Genomic DNA, 20655 nt, shown 5'->3' with positions numbered 1-20655 from the left:
GGCTTTGGGGAGTCAGGAGGTGAGTTACTCGTCGCACGATTCCTAGCCTCTGACCTGTTCTTTGTAGCCACAGTATTTATATGGCTAGTCCAGTTCAGTTTCTGGCCAATGGTAACCCCCAGGATGTTGTTGGTGGGGAGTTCAGTGATGGTAATGCTGTTGAACATCAAGGGGAGGTGGTTGGATTCTCTCTTGTTGGGATGGTCATTGCCTGGCACCTGTGTGGCACAAATGTTACTTGCCACTTGTCAGGCCAAACCTGAATGTTTTCCAAGTCTTGCTGCGTATGGACAGAGTGCTACAGTATCTGAGGAGTCTTTAATGGTGCTGAACATTGTGCAATCATCAGCGAACATCCCCACATCATTATGATGGAGGGAGGATCATTGATGAAGCAGCTGAAAATAGTAGGGCCCAGCACACTATCCAGTGGAACTCCAATGTACCTCCCACCTTGTTTTTCCCCTCTCGCGTCCCCAACCCCCCACCCCACCCCCACATCCCACCATTCACATGTTGCCTCTTAGTTGCCATTACTAAATATATGAACCTCTAAATACATGAATCCCAGAAAGTCAGCCTACAGGTACAGTATAATTAGGAAGGTAATGGAATGTTGGCCTTTATAGCCAGGGGGATGGAATATAAAAGTAGGGATGTTTTGCTACAGTGGTACAGGGTGTTGGTGAAATCACACCTGGAGCACTGTGTAGTTTTGGTCTCATTATAGGAGGGATATACTTGTGTTAGAGGCAGTTCAGAGAAGGTTCACTCGGCTGATTCCTGAGATGAAGAGATGGTTTTATGAGGAAAGGTTGGACAGGTTGAGCCTATACTCATTGGAGTTTAGTAAAATGAGACATGATCTTATTGAAACGGGATTCTGAGGGGGCTCGACAGGGTGGATACCTGGAGGATATTTCCTCTTGTAGGGGGGACTAGAACTAGGGAACACCGTTTAAAAATAAGGGGTCTCCCATTTAAGATGGTGATGAGGAATTTCTTCTGAGTGTTGCTTAGTCTTTGGAAATCTTTGAAACAATGGAGACTGGGCCACTGAAATATTCAAGGCTGAATTAGATGCAATTTTGATTTGGCAAGGGAGTCAAGGGCAGGAAACAGAAAAGTGGGGTTCAGGTTCGAGAGAAAGAGACTGGTGAGAAAATGTTACACATTTTACAACTTAATTCAGAGGCCAACTCTTGGGTGCAGTTTAGGTCACACTACAACAAAAAGGAGCGATGCATTGAAAGGGTTCAGCAAAACTACCTGGTTGGTTTCAGGTATTTGAGGAAAGCTCTTATAGAAACGTTGCTGTTGCTGCAGAAGATGTGAACCAGGTGTACAAGAAATTAGGATTTTGGAAGGGATTGGAGCAAGTACACCAGTTAACTTAGACACAACACATGGGTCGAGGGAAACAAGTACAACATTCACAACCTTCTGCATGATTTGGCTTCCAGTGAAAGCAGCTGAGTCAGTATCACATGGCAAATTTCCAGATACCTGACTGCAAACCTCTCAGGTCAAGGCAGCTGAGGGAAGTGAGCGATCTGAGATGTTTAGCATTATATTTACCTCTACCTCTACCTCGCAGAGGCTGAGCGTCAACTCGCAGACACTTCCTCCTACCTCTCCCTGGACCATGACCCCACCACAGAACATCAAGCCATTGTTTCCAGGACTGTCACTGACCTCATCTCCTCTCGAGATCTTCCACCCACAGCTTCCAACCTGATAGTCGCCCAACCTCGGACGGCCCGCTTCTACCTCCTACCCAAAATCCACAAACAGGACTGTCCTGGCAGACCGATTGTGTCAGCCTGTTCCTGCCCCATGGAACTCATTTCTCGTTCTTTTGACTCCCTTCTCTCTCCCCTTGTCCAGTCCCTTCCCACCTACATCCACGATTCCTATGACACCTTACGTCACTTCAGCAATTTCCAGTTCCCTGGCCCCAACCGCTTCCTCTTCACCATGGATGTCCAATCCCTCTACACCTCCATCCCCCACCAGGATGGTCTGAGGGCCCTTAGCTTGTTCCTTGAACAGAGGCCCGAACAATCCCCATCCACCACTACTCTCCTCCGTCTGGCTGAACTTGTTCTCACACTGAACAATTTCTCCTTTAACTCCTCTCACTTCCTCCAAATAAAAGGCGTGGTTATGGGTACCCGCATGGGCCCCAGCTATGCCTGTCTCTTTATGGGGTATGTGGAACATTCCTTGTTCCAGTCCTACTCCGGCCCCCTCCCACAACTCGTTCTCCGGTACATCGATGATTACTTCGGTGCTGCTTCATGCTCTCGTCGGGACCTGGAAAAATTTATTAATTTTGCTTCTAATCTCCACCTCTCCATCATTTTCACATGGTCCATCTCTTACACTTCCCTTCCCTTCCTTGACCTCTCTGTCTCAATTTCTGATGATAGACTGTCCACCAATATCCATTACAAGCCTACCGACTCCCACAGCTACCTCGACTACAGCTCCTCACACCCCGCTTCTTGTAAAGACTCCATCCCATTCTCTCAGTTCCTTCGCCTCCGTCACATCTGTTCTGATGATGCTACCTTCAAAAACAGTTCCTCTGACATGTCCTCCTTCTTCCTTAACCGAGATTTTCCATCCACGGTCGTTGACAGGGCCCTCAACCGTGTCCGGCCCATCTCCCTCGCATCCGCCCTCACACCTTCTCCTCCCTCCCAGAAACATGATAGGGTCCCCCTTGTCCTCACTTATCACCCCACCAGCCTCCGCATTCAAAGGATCATCCTCCGCCATTTCCGCCAACTCCAGCATGATGCCACCACCAAACACATCTTCCCTTCACCACCCCGGCGGCATTCCGCAGGGATCGTTCCCTCCGGGACACCCTGGTCCACTCCTCCATTACCCCCTACTCCTCAACCCCCACCTATGGCACCTCCCCATGCCCACGCAGAAGATGCAACACCTGCCCCTTCCCTTCCTCTCTCCTCACCATCCAAGGGCCCAAACACTCCTTTCAAGTGAAGCAGCATTTCACTTGCATTTCCCCTAACTTAGTCTACTGCATTCGTTGCTCCCAATGCGGTCTCCTCTACATTGGAGAGACCAAACGCAAACTGGGCGACCGCTTTGCAGAACACCTGCGGTCTGTCCGCAAGAAAGACCCAAACCTCCCTGTCGCTTGCCATTTTAACACTCCACCCTGCTCTCTTGCCCACATGTCTGTCCTTGGCTTGCTGCATTGTTCCAGTGAAGCCCAACGCAAACTGGAGGAACAGCACCTCATCTTCCGACTAGGCACTTTACATCCTTCCGGGCTGAATATTGAATTCAACAACTTTAGATCTTAAACTCCCTCCCCCATCCCCACCCCGTTTCTTCCCCCTCCCTTTTGTTTTTTCCAATAATTTATATAGATTTTTCTTTTCCCACTTATTTCCATTATTTTTAAATCTATAACTGTAATACCCTGTCAGTCTTTCCACCCCACCCCCACTAGAGCTGTACCTTAAGTATCCTGCCATCCATTCTTAATGAGCACATTTTCTTAGATAATATCACCACCTTCAACACCTCTTTGATCCTTTTGTCTGTGACATCTTTTGATTATCTGCTCCTATCACTGCTTGCTTGCCCCTACAACCACCCCACCCCCACCCAACTTCTCTCCCCCAACCTTAAACCAGCTTATATTTCACCTCTATCCTAACTTTACTCAGTTCTGCCGAAGAGTCATGAGGACTCGAAACGTCAACTCTTTTCTTCTCCGCCGATGCTGCCAGACCTGAGTTTTTCCAGGTAATTCTGTTTTTGTTTAGCATTATATTTCTCCCAGCAGCAAGAGAGGAAGGAAATAAGAGTTCCCTAAATTAGTAGAGCAACAGGTGAAGTGTGAGTAACAACAGTGATAAGACTTTTTTATTCACTCACAGGATGTGGGCTTCACTGGCTGGGCCAGCATTTATTGCCCATCCCTAATTGCCCTTGAGAAGGTGATGGTGAGCTGCCGCCTTGAACCACTGCAGTCCATGTGGTGTAGGTACACCCACAGTGTTGTTAGGGATGGAGTCCCAGGATTTTGACCCAGCAACAGTGAAGGAATAGCCAATATATTTCCAAGTCAGGATGGTGAGTGGCTTGAAGGGGCACTTGCAGGCAGTGGTGTTCCCATGGATCTGATGGTAATGGCATTGAATGTCAGGAGGAGGTAGTTTGAGTCTCTCTTCTTGGAGATGGTTGTTGCCTGGCACTTGTGTGGACAAATGTTACTTGCCACTTACTAGCCTAAGCGTGAATGTTCTCCAGAACGTGCTGCATGCTCAGTCCCAGCACAGGTATCCAAGGACCTAATTGCATATGTTGCCTGTGTGTAGATTCTTGACTAGGATCTCCCAGGATCACAGCCCTGTCCCCATCGCCAGTCCTCCATCGCCACAGGACTTGGCAACTGGACCCTAGTGGAAGCCTGTGCGTGAATTCATTTAATGTGGGGGCCTTGGGATGCTGTCATCATCTACACAATATTGAAAGATTTCGATGTTGTGTCAAACTACAATGGCTGGGACCATGTTGCCACTGGGGGTACCTTTTCCTTGGTAGCCGGGGAGTCAGACAGTCTTGTATGATAAGAAATGTATATTTTTGTGATCATGTTTTCTGTGTAGAAAGCTGTGGGGGTGTGTGTGTGTCCAGGGTTAATTAAACAGGGGGAAGGTTGCTAGAGATGAGCTGCTTGTGAGGTCTAAGAAAGGTTAAAGGTGTTAGGTGTGAAAGGTTATCGGCGGTAGGTGGGAATGTGGAGTTGAGGTTACAACAGGTCAGCCATGATCTTATTGAATGGTGGAGCAGGCTCGAGGGGCCGAATGGCCTACTCCTGCACCTAATTCCTATGTTTGCATGTAGGTTTGTACATTTGTAATGAGGGGTTAAGGTGGGTTTGAGTTACAAGTCAATGGGTTAGATCTGAAATTTGCACTTTGAGGTAAGTGGGGAAATTGATTTTTCAGCTGTTGAATTTCAAAAGGGAGTTCAGAGGTGCCAAGCAACATTTGCATCTTACAGGAGTTCCAGTAAACAGGGGAAGGTATGTTAAATTTTATTGACCTGAGGCAAATAGAAAACATGATATTTTTTATATTTGGAGAAGTTGAGCTCCAAAGAGGTGTTTGAGAACAATGGAGCCTAAGATGAAAGGGGGAAAAGATATTTAAGGAAAGAGATGTTTAACTATTGAGAGTTGCTGTGGGGAAATCACTGCCGGGCCAGGCCAGCTTCTCTCTGTGAGCTGCTGCAAAGCTGTGATTTGAATTGGAGGCAGACGCCCAGTGTTAAGTCAGGAGAGTCTTTGTTTTAGGAAGTGGTTTGTTTCTGAATCTCCTTTTGGAATTCCACCTCAGAGCAGACATGCCTGAGAAGTCGTGAGGTGGACCTTTGTTAAAGTGACAACAATTCCTTGACTTGGGGAATATTTACTGAATTTTTATGGTTAAAAATCTATAAAGGGTTGTTGCCAGAAAGGTAGTTTAATTGTGTACTTTTGACCAAGAATGTATTTTGGGGGACTGTAAGACTCTTTAACTGTGTAACTTTTATCTTGTGTGCTTAAGTTTTTATTCTTTTTAATAAACCTTTTAATTTTTCAAATTCTAATGGTGTCACTGGGGCTCTGTGCTTTTGAGGTCAGTAGCTCTTCCTCCTCATTTTCGCAATAAGAAAGATTTATGATCAGCGAGACAGACTTCACTCTGGGCACTGTTTTTCTCAGCAATAACATCAGCTGTGGTCGAATACTTCCACACTTCCTTTGGCTGCTCTACCAGTGAGGACAATTTGGACTGTGCTTTGTTTAGTACCTCCCCACATCCTTGACATCATGGGCGACCCTACCAGGAGCAAGGAGCTCCCAATAGCATTGCTTAACGAATTGACAGAGCGCAGACGCCTTTCCACCATGCCAAGGTGGTGATCTGTGGAGGAGAAGCAAGAACAGAAAAATGCTGACTGCTTTGAGGCTAACATCACTGCATTGGGATTGATCATTGAAGACAAGTGATCCATGCTCATTAATTACAAGAAAGGTCCGAGCAAGAAGATTCTGAATGTGTTTGGAACTTTCCGAAGTAAAGTCCAACAGACTGCGAGGCGGTATGTCAGTGATGACTGGTTACAATTGGGCCAGAATATCCAGACATTCTTTGACACAGGGAATGTTAGGGACATTATGAAGGCATCAAAAAGGCAACAAGCCTGTCAGCAAAGAAAATGGCTGCATTGAAAACAAAGGTGGGGAGGTCATCACCGACTGCTATAAACAGTTGGAGAGATGGGTGGAACACCACCTTGAGCTGTATTCTTGAGAGAGTACTGGCACTGGGGAACTCTAGACACCACAGTAAGCCTGCCTGTCAGGGCAGAGCTGGATATCGAACTCACAGTGGAGGAGCTTAGCAAAGCTATTGACTCCCTTACCCACGGACAAAGCTCCAGGTGCTGATACTACACCGCCTGAACTCATTGAGCATAGGAAACTGGCACTCCTGCAGCAACTGCACAAACTTCTGTCTCTGCTGGAGGGAAGGGGCAGTGCCCCGGGATATGCAAGATGTGAAGATTGTGACCCAGTGCAAGAACAAGGGCACCTGCAGCGATTGCAACAGCCAGCGAGGCATCTCCCTGCTGAGCATCACAGGAAACGTTTTCGCCCACTGCCTTGGTCAGAGTGCAGATCACAGAATCACACAGAGGAGAAGAGGCCCTTCGACCCATCAAGTCTGCACCAACACGTGAGAAACACGTGACCTACCTATCTAGTCCCATTTACCAGCACTTGGCCCATAGCCTTGAATGTTATGACGTGCCAAGTGCTCATCCAGGTACTTTTTAAAGGATGTGAGGCAACCCGCCTCCACCACCCTCCCAGGCAGTGCATTCCAGACCGTCACCACCCTCTGGGTAAAAAGGTTTTTCCTCACATCCTCCCTAAACCTCCTGCCCCTCATCTTGAACTTATGGCCCCTTGTGACTGACCCTTCAACTAAGGGGAACAGCTGCTCCCTATCCACCCTGTCCATGCCCCTCATAATCTTGTACATCTCGATCAGGTCGCCCCCCCCTAGTCTTCTCTGCTCCAATGAAAACAACCCAAGTCTATCCAACCTCTCTTCATAACTTAAATGTTTCATCCCAGGCAACATCCTGGTAAATCTCCTCTGCACCCCCTCCAGTGCAATCACACCCTTCCTATAATGTGGTGACCAGAACTGCACACAGTACTCCAGCTGTGGCCTCGCCAAGGTTCTATACAACTCCAACATGACCTCCCTACTTTTGTAATCTATGCCTCGATTGATAAAGGCAAGTGTCCCATATGCCTTTTTCACCACCCCACTAACATGCCCCTCCGCCTTCAGAGATCAATGGACACACACGCCAAGGTCCCTTTGTTCCTCAGAACTTCCTAGTGTCCTGCTGTTCATTGAATATTGTCAAACTATTCCTTCCAAAGTGCATCACCTCTCATTTTTCAGGGTTAAATTCCATCTGCCACTTACCTGCCCATTTGACCATCCCATCTATATCTTCCTGTAGCCCAAGACACTTATCCTCACTGTTAACCACCCGGCCAATCTTTGTGTCATCCCCAAACTTACTAATCCTACCCCTCACATCGTCATCTATGTTGTTTATATAAATGATGAATAATAGGGGACCCAGCACAGATCCCTGTGGCACGTCACTGGACACTGGCTTCCAGCCACTAAAGAATCCTTCTGTCATCACCCTCTGTCTCCTACAACTAAGCCAATTTTGAATCCACCTTCTCAAATTACCCTGTATCCCATGTGCATTTGCCTTCTTTATAAGTCTCCACTATGGGACCTTGTCAAAGGCTTTGCTGAAATCCATATAAACTACATCAACTGCACTACCCTCACCTACACACCTGGTCACCTCCTCAAAAAATTCAATCAAATTTGTTAGGCATGACCTCCCTCTGACAAAGCCATGCTGACTATCCCTGATCAAACCTTGCCTCTCCAAGTGGAGATAGATTCTCTCCTTCAGAATTTTCTCCAATAGTTTCCCTACCACTGACGTGAGACTCACTGGCCTGTAGTTTCCTGGCTTATCTCTACAACCCTTCTTAAATAGCGGGACCACATTAGCTGTTCTCCAGTCCTCTGGCACCTCCCCCGTGGCCGGAGAAGAATTAAAAATTTGGGTCAGAGCCCCTGCGATCTCCTCCCTTGCCTCCCTCAGCGGTCTGGGACACAAAATCATCTGGACCTGGATATTTGTCCACTTTTAAGCCTGCCAACACCTCCAATACCTTGTCATTCCCTATATCAATTTGCTTAAGAACCTTGCAGTCTCTCTCCCAGAGTTCGATACCTTCATCCTCATTCTCTTGGGTGAAGACAGATGTAAAGTATTCCTTCAACACTCTAGTGATGTCCTCTGGCTCCACCCATAGATTGCCCCCATTGGTCCCTTATGGGCCCTACTCTTTCTCTGGTTATCCTCTTCCCACTGATACACTTATAGAATATCTTGGGATTTTCCCTACTTTTACCAGTCAGAGCTTTCTCATATCCCCTTCTTTGCTTTCCTAATGGCTTTCTTAAGCTCCACCCTGCACTTTCTGTACTCCACTAATGCCTCCGCTGATTTGCTCCCCTTGTACCTGCTAAAAGCCTCTTTTCCTTCTCATCGTAACCTGAATATCTCTGGTCATCCATGGTTCTCTGGGCTTGTTACTCCTTCCTAACACCCTAGAGGGAACATGTTGAGCCTGTACCCTCCCCATTTCCTTTCTGAACACTCCCCACTGTTCCTCTGTAGATTTCCCCACAAGTAACTGTTCCCAGTCTATCTTGGCCAGGTCCTGCCTTATTTTACTAAAATCCCCTCTCCCCCAATCCAAAACATTTTTTTGCAACTTGTCTATTTCTTTGTCCATAACAAGCTTAAACTGTACCATGTTGTGGTCGCTATCGCTAAAATCCTCGCCCACCACCACCTCAGCCACCTGTCCGGCTTCATTCCCCAGAATTAGGTCCAGCACTGCACCGTCCCTTGTTGGACCCTCTACATATTGACCTAAAAAGTTCTCCTGGACACATTTCAAGAAATCCACTCCATCCAAGCCCTTAAGACTATATCTATCCCAATTAATGTTGGGAAAGTTGAAATCACCTAATATAATTACCCTATTGTTATTGTTTTTACACACTTCCGCAAATTGTGCACATATTTGCTCCTCAATTTCCTGCTGACTATCTGGGGGTCTATAATAAACCTAACAATGTGGCTGCCCCTTTTTTACTCCTAAGCTCTACCCACAAAGTTTCATTCGATGCCCCCTCCAAGATATCATCTCTCCTTACTGCAGTAACTGACTCCTTTACTAATAATGCAATACCTCCTCCTCTTTTACCCCCTCCCCTATCTCGTCTGAAGATTCTATATCCCGGAATGTTGAGCTGCCAATCCTGCCCCTCCCTCAACCACATCTCAGTGATGGCTACTATATCACAATTCCACATGTCAGTCCTCACCCTTAACTCATCCGTTTTACCCTGTAATACTTCTGGTATTAAAGTAGAGGCCATCCAGCCTTGCCTTACTCCCTTGAAACTTAATGCAGCTGCACTCCCTCTGACTTGATTGTTTTACTGTATTATGATGTGTCCCTATTCTGCTAACATTCTGTGTCCCCTCTCCCTGCCAAATTAGTTTAAACTCCTCCCAACAGCACTAGCAAACCGCCCGCAAGGATGTTAGTCCCGCTCTGGTTCAGATGTAGACCGTCCCACTTGTACAGGTCCCACCTTCCCCAGAAACGGTCCCAGTGATCCAGGAATCTAAAACCCTCCCTCCTGCACCAACTCTTAAGCCACGTATTCATCTGTGCTATTCTCCTATTTCTGAGCTTGCTAGCACGTGGTACTGGGAGTAATCCAGAGATTACAGCCTGAGAGGTCTTGCTTTTTAGTCTACTGCCTAACTCCCCGAATTCTTGATGCAAGACCTCATCCCTCTTTCTACCTATGTCATTGGCACCAACATGTACCATGACCTCTGCCTTATCACCCTCCCCCTTCAGGATGCCCTGCAGCCATTCAGTGACATCCCGGACCCTGGCATCAGGGAGGCAACACACCATCCCGGAGTCACGTTGACGGCCACAGTAGTACCTATCTGTTCCCCTGACTATAGAATCCCCTATTACTATTGCTCTTCCTCCCCTCCTGTACAGACAGGCTGCTTGTGGTACCAGAAACTTGGCTCTGTCCGCACTCCCTGGAGGAACCAGCCTCCAGAGTGGAATACCGATTTGTGAGTGGGACCCCAGGGGACTCCTAAACTACCTGCCTGTTTCTCTTGGGCTGCCTGGTGGTCATCCGTTCCCTTCCTTCCTCAAGTCCCTTCATCTTCAGTGTGACCACCTCTCTAAACGTGCTATCCACGATGCTCTCAGACTCAGGGATGCTCCACAGTGTCCCCAGCCCCCGTTCCAGCTCTGAAACCCAAGCTTCCAGGAGCTGCAGCTGGACAGAATTGCTGCACAAATGCTGGTCCCGGGCACTGGAAATGCCATGGCTTTGAGCTCTTCTGCCATGACTTTTCCCTTTAAATTAATCCTTTTAAATCAATTACTCAAGGGTCCTTCTTACCTGATCTTCGTTACTATAGAATATACAAACTATAAACCACAAAATGACCTTTAAACTATAAGCAATTAAAGTAGTAAATACTTACCCAACCTGACCCACTACTTACCAGTCATTCCTTTCCCTTGTAGCCTCTACTGCTGCAGCAGGGCAAGACCACTCTCTGAAGATTTAAGAAGTTGGATAGCCAAGAAAAAATGTAATGAGCACCTCTTCCCCTCTGCACCAAATTCCCACTTTGCACCAAATTGCCAATACCCACACTCACTCTGGCTGTACCTCACTCAGGATGAGGGGTCTCCCCTGTTCTTGTGCAAGCTCACTGTAGTGTGCTTCTAAATAGTCCCTTTCTTAAATAGAGCTGAGATGACTCACACTAGTCAGATCCTGGCTGAACGTATCTACCCAGAATCCCAGTGTGGTTTCAGAACTGGAAGGCCTACAATTGACATGATCTTCTCAGTCTGGTAGAGAAATGCCAGGAACAAAGGAGACCACTCTAAACTGCCCTCAACAATCTCACTAAGACTTCAACCATGTGAGCAGAGGTGGACTATTTAAGCTGCTGGAGAAAACTGGCTGCTCACTGAAGCTGCTCAATGTGATCTCCTCTTTCCAAGACAACATGCTGGGTAAGGTCAGCTATGACAGGGCAACATCGGAACCCTCGGAGTTCCACAGTGAGTCAAACAAGGTTGTTTTCCGGCACCGACACTCTTTGGCCTATTCTTCTCTTTGCTGCTGTCATATTCCTTCAGGTCACCTACAGAGGGAGTTGACTTACATACCAGAACTGACTAAAAGCTATTCAGCCTCACTCACCTGACATTCAAGACAAAGGTGCCCCAAATCCACATCAGAGAGTTGCTGTACGCTGACGATACCGCACGAGCATTCCAAACAAAGACTGTCTCATGCCTGTGAAGAGTTTAGTCTGACCATCAGCATCAGGCAGACAAATGTCACGGCCCAGCATGTTGTCACAGCCCCAGCTATCAGCATTGACAATGTGACGCTGGAGATTGTTGATAGTTTCACATATCTAGGCTCCGCAATCACCAGCAATCTGTCACTTGATGCTAAATCAACACACACATCGCAAAAGCTGGAGCTGTTGTGTCCAAGCTGAGTAAGAGAGTTTGGAACAACAGTAACCTGACTGAGAAACCAAACTGCGAGTTTACCAAGCCTGTGTCCTGCAAGTGAGATATGAAGATGGTGGACATTGACACCAACAACTGGGAGACAATCGCCGACAGCCTTGACCTCTGGAGGCTGACTGTTTGGCGGGGTAGACGGGACAGAGATTGCCATTTCAGAATGGGGACTACTGAGCTCACCAGGCAATGTTAGCAGAGAGTTGCCTACCAAAGCACAAGCCATTTTCTCACGAGACTGAAGGCTTCCAATGAGAACCCTGGGTTTTAACTTCACCAGGTTGGCTCCTCAATTTTGGGAATGCCGGATACAGTTTCTGCTCTCCTGCAGTCCTCAACCCAATCCAACCAGGATTGATCCCCCAGCTTGATGCTAATGCTAGAGTGGGGAAGGTGCTGAGCCATGAGGGTTACACATTGTGCTTGAATACAATTCTGATGCTGTGCATGGCTCAAAGCGCCTCATGGATGTTCAGTTTTGAGCTATTGGACATGCTCTGAAACTCTCCCATTTAATATGGTGATAGTACTAAGGCAATCCTCAACGTGTAGATGGGACTTTGTCTCCACATCTCCTCAATACCATCCTGAACAGATGTGGCAGGCAGGTTGGTGAGGATGAGGTCAAGTATGTTTTTCCCTCTTGTTGCTTCCCTCACCACCTGCCACAGACCCAGTCTAGCAGCTATGTCCTTTAGGACTCGGCCAGCTCGGTCAGTAGTGGTGCTACCGAGCCACTCTCGGTGATGGACATTGAAGTTCCCCACCCAGAGAACATTCTGCGCCCTTGCCACCCTCAGTGCTTCCTCCAAGTGATGTTGAACATGGAGGAGCACTGATTCATCAGCTGAGGGAGGGCGGTACGTGGTAATCAGGAGGTTTCCTGGCCCAGGTTTGACCTGATGCCATGAGACTTCATGGGGTCCAGAGTCGATGTTGAGGACTCCCAGGGCAAGTCCCTCCTGACTGTATACCACTGTGCTGCCACCACATCTGCAGGGATGGTGATGGTGTTTTTTTCCTCCTTTATTCATTCACAGGGCTGGCTAGGCCAGCATTTATTGCCCATCCCTAATTACCCTTGTTCTGAGGGCATTTAAGAGTCAATCAGGTTGCTGTGGGTATGGAGTCACATGTAGGCTAGACCAGGTAAGGATGACAGATTGCCCTAATGGCTAATGCTCTTCCCTTTTGGCATTTGTGAACCAGATGGGCTTTTATAACAATTGACAATGGTTTTATTGTCGTCATCTGACTTTAAATTCCAAATTTCACCAACTGCCGTGGTGGGATTTAAACCCGGGTCCCCAGAGCATTACCCTGGGTCCCGGGGTTACTAATCTAGTGACAATACTGCTCTTCCACCACCTCCCCCGATGTCTGGGATATTATCTGTAAGATATGATTCTGTGAGGATGACTACATCAGGCTGTTGGTTGACTAGTCTGTGAGGCAGCTCTCCCAATTTTGGCACCAGCCCCCAGATGTTAGTAAGGAGGACTTTGCAGGGTCGACAGGGCTGAGTTTGCCGTTGTTGTTTCCGGTGCCTAGGTCGATGCCGGGTGGTCCATCTGATCCATTCATCTTCAAGCTTTCTTTGTGATTTGATATAACTGACTTGCTGCACCATATTGGAGGGCAGTTAAAAGTCAACTCCATTGCTCAGGATCATATGTGACCTAAACTGGGTAAGAAAGATAGAGCTTCTTCCCTGAAAGACATTGGTTTTACAAGCTGACCTGGTCATACTCATCCAGTCGTTTCATAATCATTATTGCTGAGACTTGCTTTTTCTTCCAGATTTTATTCCCCCAAGCTGATGCAGTGGGATTTGAACTCGTGTCTGGTACATTAGTCTGGGCCTCTGCCTTATAAGTCCAGTAATATTACCACTACACTACAGTTTCCATAATCATGTATGGACTGACATTGATGGGCTGAATGGCCGATTCGCATTCTGTATTTTGTGGTGTTTAATTGGAGTTGGAAGGCATTTCATTCCAAAAATCATTTGAGCAGTGAATGCCAGGAGGGGTTCCTATTGCGAAGTTTGGGTGAACCACATGGTCCTGCTCTCGTATTCTTTGGGTAACTGGCTTCTGTCTAACAAATTTATCAGTTTAAAATTTATTCTATTCATTCCTTTCAGTTAACTGGAATCCCTTTGAAAATCTCCATCAAATTACAACTAAATTTGTTTGTGAAAGCGGTGCATGGAATAAAGTGAGTATTATTCATCACTGCCGCTGTTTAATGTTTCTCTGTTAGTTATGTTATAACAGTGACTCCTTGGGCTACAGGTTAAACTGCTAATCAATCTCAACTTGAAGAAATAGCAGCAGCAGAGTATTGAGCTTCCATTCTCTGCCTGACAGTTCACTAAATCTCCACTTTAACAAAAGATATTATTCACAGCGAGGAAGGCTTTCAAAGCTTGCAGAGAGATCTGGACCAACTGGAAAAATGGGCCAGAAAATGACAGATGGAATTTAATGCGGAAAAGTGTGAGGTGTTACATTTTGGAAGGTCAAACCAAGGTAGGACATACGCAGTAAATGGTAGGGCACTGAGGAGTGCGGAGGAACAAAGGGATCTGGGAGTTCAGATACATAATTCCCTGAAAGTGGCGTCACAGGTAGACAAGGTTGTAAAGAAAGCTTTTGGCATACTGGCCTTCATAAATCAAAGTATTGAGTATAGGAGTTGGGATGTTATGGTGAGGTTGTATAAGACATTGGTGAGGCCAACTTTGGAGTATTGTGTGCAGTTCTGGTCGCCTAACTACAGGAAGGATATCAGTAAGATTGAGAGAGTGCGGAGAAGATTTACTACGATGTTGCCGGGCCTTAAGGAGTTGAGTTACAGGGAAAGATTAAACAGCTTAGGACTTTATTCCTTGGAGCGTAGAAGAATGAGGGGAGATTTGATAGAAGTTTACAAAATAGTGAGGGGTATAGACAGAGTAAATGCGAGTAGGCTCTTTCCACTTAGATTAGGAGAAATAAACACGAGAGGACATGGCTTTAGGGTGAAAGGGGAAAGGTTTAGGGGGAATATTAGGGGGAACTTCTTCACTCAGAGAGTGGTGAGAGTGTGGAACGAGCTACCATCTGACGTGGTAAATGCGGGCTCACTCTTAAGTTTTAAGAATAAATTGGATAGATACATGGATGGGAGAGGTCTGGAGGGTTATGGACTAGGTGCAGGTCAATGGGACTAGCGCAATAATATTTCGGCACAGACTAGAAGGGCCGAATGGCCTGTTTTCTGTGCTGTAGTGTTCTATGGTTCTTTGGTACCTTGTCTCAGGGATAGGGTTAGAAACTCTGACAATCCGCATTGCATTGTGTCTGCACCCATGGCCTATGCAGGATGGGCAAAGGCCTTGAAACGAGCTGAGATTCCTCAGGAACTGCATTCCGGATCCTAACCACTCGCTGTCTTACACTTCACTCAGGGGCTGGGGACAGTCTAAAGGATTCAAGGTCACCATTTCCCCGCTCCTGACGAGGACCTTCTGGCTGTTGAGCTCAGGATGATGTTCTGCATTGCGAGAGTTGTAATTCTGGTTTGTTCTTAACGATGTTTTTTATATTTTATATTTAAAGGGAAACAGGAAATATTCAGCCTGTGCTGCTGCCATTGCTTTGGTTTGATGAGGTGAGGTCATAAAAGCTTTTACATTAAAAATTAACGAAAGAAAAACATCTTCTCTCCAATGTATATAAAGGTTTGGGGGTGGCGGGGGTGGGGAGTGAATTCTGTACAGTGTGAGAATGGATGTTTTTAAAAAATATTTTGGGGAATATTGTGTTATTCTATAAAGAAGTTGGGTGCGCACGGGGGGTGTGTACGCGCGGGGGGGGTGTGCGCGCGGGGGGGTGCGCGTGTGCGCGCGGGGGGGGGGGGTGTGCGTGTGCGCTCGGTGGGGGGGAATTAATTAAGCTGGGCAGAGTTGATAGGAGTCAGGTTGTCTGGTGGTTTGGAAACATTAAAGGAATAAAGGTGTTGGAGATAACATTTGCATTTTTAGAAAGTTGAGAAGTTGTTTGAATTTCAAAGGGGAATCAGAGGTAGGAAGGAAAATACTTGCATCTTGCAGGAATCCAGAAGTAAATAGTAGTGGGGGAATTCTATTTTTATTGACCCTAAAGCAAAGACAAGATGGAAACATGAAAGATCTTATATTGGGAAGGGTTTGAGTTTCCAAGAGGTGTGAGAACAATGGGACTGAGGTGAAAGAGGGAAAAGCTATATTAGAGTTACTGTGGATAGCTGTTTTTAACCATTGAGCTGTTCAGCTGGAGATAGCTGGAGCTGTTTGAGCTGTTGAGAAGCCTCGGGCTGCAGCGAGCAGTGTTATTCTGAAGTGAATTCCAAAGCAAAGTGGAAGATGGTACAGGTTTATATGCTACAGCTTTATTGAAGCTACAGCCTTGTGTGATATTACTGATTCCATATTTCAATGTCTGTAAGGGAATGTTGCCTGGAAAGTGTTTTCTTGTGGGTTTTGACCAAGTCGAGTGTTTTGAAGGAATGTTTTGTGAGACTAATCTTAATTGTGTAACTGTCATCTTGTGTGCTTAAGTTTTCTTTTCTTTTTGTTAATAAAACTTTTACTTTTAATTTTTAAAAACCCAGAAGTATTACTGGGCCTCTTATTGCTGAGATTGGTACATCATCTTCTCGTTATTAGAATACAGGAAAAAAGGTTGTGGCCCATAAGCCAAGTTTCCCACTGGGATTTGGTTTGTGCAGTGATTAACACCGGCTTTGGTCATAACAGCACCTTGCTCATTGACTCCAGATACAATTGCTTCATTTCTTCACAGGGGTAACGCACCGTGCTGACCCTCACGGCGCTGACCCTCACGGCGCTGACCCTCACTGGGGTGGGTGAAGGGGATCCCTGTTGCTATTAGTTACTGGGTTTTTTCACCTTATGAAGGAGTGGAAGAAACAGAAACTTTTTAAATTGAGACCATGTGCAAAATAAATCTATAACAAAAATTCCAAAAGGCTTTGTGCTTTGGTGTAAGAATAGAGACAACTGGTTATACATGTGGGATGGAGATACAGCACCTCATCTACGTTCAGTTAAGCAAATGATGCCAATTGAACATTTCATCCTCTCTGCAGATGGGATATATCGATGGTCCACCTTTGCACACTTTCTACAACTTCCTGGTGTTGGTGCCGATTGTATTTGAATATCTTCAGTACACTCTGATAGCTGTTGGCTGCCTTTTGGTGCTAATTGCTGTAGTTCTTAAAATTGTGCACTGGAAACAGCAGGTAAGATCGTTTAATTGTTTATAAAAGCATAAAGAGACACCTAAACTTTAACGTTTTTGTAGATAGTGCTGTGATTTAAGTAAATGTTAAAGGAGAAACCATGTAATGAAATATAAAAATCAAGTACGTTTTGTCCCACATTAAATGAATTAAAATTATTAACCCACATAAAATTTAATTTTAATCCACATTAAATGAATGAACAGAAAGTGCTGCAAATACTCCGGAGGTCAGGCAGCATCTGTGGAAAGAGAATCAAGGATTAATGTTTCAGGTTGATGACCTTTCATCAGAACTGGGAAAAGTTCCAGATGAAACCGGTTTTAAACAAGTACAGCTGGAGGGAAAGAGCAGGGGAGGGAAAACAAAAAGGTCTCAGATGAGATGGAGGACAGGAGAGATTAAATAACAACAGGGATGGTAATGGGACAAGTAAAGAAACAAGATGTCTAGAGGAGGTGTAAATAGGTGCCCATCCCTAGGTACTCTTCTCAAGGGCACCTAGGGATGGACAATAAATGCTGGCCTAGCCAGTGAAGCCCACATCCCATGAACAGAATCATCACCAACACCCACTGTCCAGTAACTGGGAGGAGTGGTTATGATCTGAAATGGTTGAACTCAGTGTTGAGTTGGGAAGTGCCCATTGGAAAGATGAGGTGCTAATCCTTGGGACAGTGTTGGAGACTGACAAAAAAGACAGCAGGGGGAGATGGAGAATTAAAATGACATGAGATCGGAAGCCAAAATCACATGGAAAGCTGTCTATGTACCCTCTCCCAATTCCGAGAGATTGCATTGCAAGGTGAGGACAATGGGAATGTAGAATGGTTACACAGCAAAGGAGGTGGCCATTCGGCCCTTCATGCCTGTATCAGCTCTCTGCAAGAGCAACTCAGCTAGTCCCACTTCCCCACCTGTTTCCCACATCCCTGCGAATATTTCCTCCAGATATTTGCCCAATGTCCTTTTGAAAGCCTCAATTGAATCTCCCTCTACCACTCACTGAGACAGTGCGTTCCAGACTCTAACTACTCGCTGTGTGCAAGTTTTTCCTCATGTCACCATTGCTTTTTTCACCAATTATCTTAAATCTGGGCCCTTGGGTTCACGATCTTTCCACCAGTGGGAACAGTTTCTCCTTATCCGCTCTGGCTTAGCCCCCTCATAGTTTTGAATACCTCTATCAAATCTCCTCTCAACCTTCACTTCTCCAAGGAAAACAGTCCCAAATTCTCCAATCAAGCAGCCCGCTTGATCAGCACCCCATCCACCACCTTAAACATTCACTCCCTCCACCACCGACACACAGTAGCAGCAGTGTGTGTACCATCTACAAGATGCACTGCAGCAACTCACCAAGGCTCCTTAGACAGCATCTTCCAAACCCACGACCACTACCATCTAGAAGGACAAGGGCAGCAGACACATGGGAACACCACCACCTGGAAGTTCCCCTCCAAGTCACTCATCATCCTGACTTGGAAATATATCGCCGTTCCTTCACTGTCGCTGGGTCAAAATCCTGGAAATCCCTCCCTAACAGCACTGTGGGTGTACCTACACCACATGGACTGCAGCGGCTCAAGAAGGCAGCTCACCACCACCTTCTCAAGGGCAATAAAAATGCTCAAGTCCCCTAAAAGAATAATAAGAAAAGAATCTATGTGCATAACTGAAGCCCCTCATCCCTGGAACCATAGAGTCATTCAGTCATTCTCGTAAATCTTTTCTATACCCTCTCTAAGCCAACACATCCTTCCTAAGGCATGGTCCAGAATTGGATACAATCCTCCAGTTGAGGCCACAGTGTTTGATAAAATCTCATCATAACCTCCTGCTTTTGTACAACAGGGTCTCCATTTTAACTGGCCCTGTTTGGAGCTGTTCTGCTTTAACATTGGTCAGTTAATGGGGCCTGTCTTTGTGTTCAGCATTGTGAGCTATCTGTTACATTTGTTTGGTGCCAGATCTGATGTGGGGCCACATGACCCACTTGGTGGCATTTTGGAGTGGTCTCTGTTGCTCCCTGACTGTTCCTCTAACTGCTTCTCTGACTTGCGGCTCACCTCCTAGAAGTTGAAGTTGTTCATGCTGCCTCTCACCGCTCATCTCCAGAGCCCTTGGTCACAGTGAGGGTACAGGAGATCGAAGTAGAGAACGGGAGAGGTGGGGAGTGGAGGTTCGCGAGAGCAAAGATCTGCAGCAACTGGGAGGGTCAGGGGAGCAGCAGAGGCTGTGAACCGGGGAGCTGGTAGTGACTGGGAGGGTCAGGGGAGTGGCAGAGGCTGTGAGGGTCGGAGAGCTGGTAGTGACTGGGAGGGTCAGGGGAGTGGCAGAGGCTGTGAGGGTCAGGGGAGTGGCAGAGGCTGTGAGGGTCGGGGAGCTGGCAGTGACTGTGAGGGTCAGGGGAGTGGCAGAGGCTGTGAGGGTCGGGGAGCTGGTAGTGACTGGGAGGGTCAGGGGAGTGGCAGAGGCTGTGAGGGTCGGGGAGCTGGTAGTGACTGGGAGGGTCAGGGGAGTGGCAGAGGCTGTGAGGGTCGGGGAGCTGGTAGTGACTGGGAGGGTCAGGGAGGGTCAGGGGAGTGGCAGAGGCTGTGAGGGTCGGGGAGCTGGTAGTGACTGGGAGGGTCAGGGGAGTGGCAGAGGTCGTGAGGGTCGGGGAGCTGACAGTGACTGGGAGGGTCAGGGGAGTGGCAGAGGCTGTGAGGGTCGGGGAGCTGGCAATGTCTGGGAGGGTCAGGGGAGTGGCAGAGGCTGTGAGGGTCGGGGAGCTGGTAGTGACTGGGAGGGTCAGGGGAGTGGCAGAGGCTGTGAGGGTCGGGGAGCTGGTAGTGACTGGGAGGGTCGGGAGTGGCAAAGGTTGTGAGGGTCGGGGAGCAGAATGTGTGTGAGTGGGAGGGATGCTGAGCAAGAGGCAGCAAACTGGGGTAAGTAGAAAGTTAACATATATTTGTTTTTCATATCTGTTCGGTGTGAATCCATGATTAGACAGCACTCACTGAACAATCCTGAGTGTGCTAATAGCTACACGAACAACCAACTTAAGATAACCAGTTGAGCTCATAACGTAACCCGTTTACGCTTGTTAGAAGTAACATGCATTCATCCTCAGGGAGCTGGTCTCCGGAAACAGAAGGAATGTCTTTTTTGTTTGTTTGTGGGATGTGGGCGTCACTGGCTAAGCCAACATTTATTACCCATCCCTAATTGCCCTTGTTCAGAGGGCGTTTAAGAGTCAACCACATTGCTGTGGATCTGGAGTTACCTGTAGGCCAGACCAGGTAAGGACAGCAGATTTCCTTCCTAAAGGACATTAGTGAACCAGATGGGTTTTTACAACAATCGACAATAGTTTCATGGTCATCATTGGACTTTATTGAATTCAAATTCCATCAGCTAAGTGCAGTAGCGGGCGGGTAAAATGACGTTTTACACGGCGGACGTGATGGGTGGGTTTTCACGCCGCATCGTCCCAAACCCGCCCATTATTTACCCATTCCCGGGAAACACGCTGTCTCCATGGTGGGTGGGCTCTC

General features: G+C 47.0%; 1 protein-coding gene across 4 annotated transcripts in view; it reads left to right on the top strand.

Annotated features, from left to right (window-relative positions):
• The window catches only part of scarb1 (scavenger receptor class B, member 1), a 171041-nt gene that overhangs the window by 106587 nt on the left and 43799 nt on the right, over nucleotides 1-20655 (top strand). For all 4 annotated transcript variants that reach the window (XM_078554622.1, XM_078554625.1, XM_078554624.1 and 1 more), the window contains 3 exons: nucleotides 13971-14044; nucleotides 15430-15481; nucleotides 16961-17116. In XM_078554622.1, the coding sequence (XP_078410748.1) occupies nucleotides 13971-14044; nucleotides 15430-15481; nucleotides 16961-17116 (282 nt within the window). The remainder of the gene's footprint in view (nucleotides 1-13970; nucleotides 14045-15429; nucleotides 15482-16960; nucleotides 17117-20655) is intronic.

This window comes from Cetorhinus maximus, chromosome 12, assembly GCF_964194155.1.
Source record: "Cetorhinus maximus chromosome 12, sCetMax3.hap1.1, whole genome shotgun sequence".
Classification (NCBI taxonomy): Eukaryota; Metazoa; Chordata; class Chondrichthyes; order Lamniformes; family Cetorhinidae; genus Cetorhinus; species Cetorhinus maximus.
Note: the sequence above shows the minus strand (reverse complement) of the source record. Positions and strands in the feature narration are given on the sequence as shown.